Source organism: Lottia gigantea (assembly GCF_000327385.1).
Source record: "Lottia gigantea unplaced genomic scaffold LOTGIsca_5, whole genome shotgun sequence".
NCBI lineage: Eukaryota > Metazoa > Mollusca > Gastropoda > Lottiidae > Lottia > Lottia gigantea.
Window position 1 is genome coordinate 3,907,665 of NW_008709715.1, and position 1,561 is coordinate 3,909,225.

Below are 1,561 nucleotides of genomic sequence, written 5' to 3' on the forward strand. Positions count from 1 at the left end.
TTTTACTGTTATGATTGCATCAGAGTACAAGATACAAGGAATGAGAATTCTGTCATGTTAATCTTCTTGCCAATAAACCAATCAGCCGTTTAGACTCAATGTTAGGACCCACCACGTGGGTGAAGCATTACATTATAAGCTTTCGACAGTCATCTGGGACACCATATTAATTTGACCCCTATGCATGCTCCGATTTTGGTAGATTTTTAGTATGTTATTAAGCAGAAAAATGCCACTATAATCCGTTCTGAAACCTGTATCAATTTGTTCAGGGTATACTCAAAGAATGACCAATGTACATAAATATCTGAAACAAACTTTATGGTGCCAAAATGCGTACAGATGAGCATAAATTTCATGGATTGTCTATAGACGAGCCTATAAAATCACATGTTTATTTTCTAGTGCTGCAAAGAGAGATACATCTGATGTAGATTATGGATCAGGTTCAGGCAATATTTTATTATCAGATGTAGAGTGTTTTGGAAATGAAACTAGTCTAAATGAATGTGAAAAATCACCATGGAGACAACATTCTTGTCAATCATTTGAAGCTGTAGGTGTGGATTGTAGGGTGGAAAAAGGTAAAGAATAGGTTTTCATGTACATGTACATTAGAAAATCCTGACAAATTTCTGAGTTTTCTCAAAGTAAAATTGTTTTATGAAATATATTTTTCATTTCCTTGAACAAAAAGATTTATTTATACAATTTATTTGAATATATTTTGATATTTTTCAGGATGTGATACTGAACAATTCCTATGTGATAATATGAACTGTATAAAAGGAACTTATGTTTGTGATGGTGAAAATGATTGTTCAGATAATTCAGATGAAAAGAATTGTAGTAAGTTTAGATACACTTATTCTCTCAATAAACATGAAAAATGAAATCTAACTGAAAACATGTTCCAATTTTATAATTATTTTTGACACCATGCTATGTTACTTCTGATTAAGTATCATTCATAACAAAGAAACTTTGGGTAAATGGAGTTTGTGTCCCAAAATATGTGTGTTATTTTTTCCTAACTATATGGACACTCAGTGAGGTGAAATTAGAATCGTAGCAGTTGATCTGCAAAGAATTGCTTTAAATAATAGCCATAGAGTAATATCCAGGTTCACGGTTTTGTTGCAAGGCTAAAATTGCTCTTTCACTGTATTTACCAATCATATCTGAATAAGACCCTTAGAATTTTAAATGCTTAGGGGATGCTACTAGAGTTCTGAATATAGGGCCTACATGAATTATGTTATTTTGTAGAAACAATAGTTGAATTAGTTAACGGTACTAAACCTAATGAAGGTCGTGTAGAGATTATAAGAAATGGTATTAGAGGTACAGTATGTGATGATGACTGGAATAATGAAGACGCCAGTGTTATATGTAATCGGCTAGGTTTTCCGTAAGTCTTCTGAATCTTTGCAGAAACAATGATATACAACTAACACTACTATTATAAACCATTAAAATTATGTCTAATGATTGACATGTACAGGTGAATTGAAACAGTAGCAAATCTTTCTTTTTTCAAAAAATAAACTTTTTTGAGTTT

General features: G+C 31.6%; 1 protein-coding gene across 1 annotated transcript in view; it reads left to right on the plus strand.

Moving 5' to 3' along the window:
• Positions 1 to 1,277: 1,277 nt before the first annotated feature.
• LOTGIDRAFT_106465 (hypothetical protein) overlaps positions 1,278 to 1,561 on the plus strand; it is a gene marked incomplete at both ends in the record, with an annotated part of 22,389 nt that continues 22,105 nt past the window's right edge. Inside the window, one exon of the mRNA XM_009062017.1 lies at positions 1,278 to 1,411. Coding sequence (XP_009060265.1) covers positions 1,278 to 1,411 — 134 coding nt within the window. The remainder of the gene's footprint in view (positions 1,412 to 1,561) is intronic.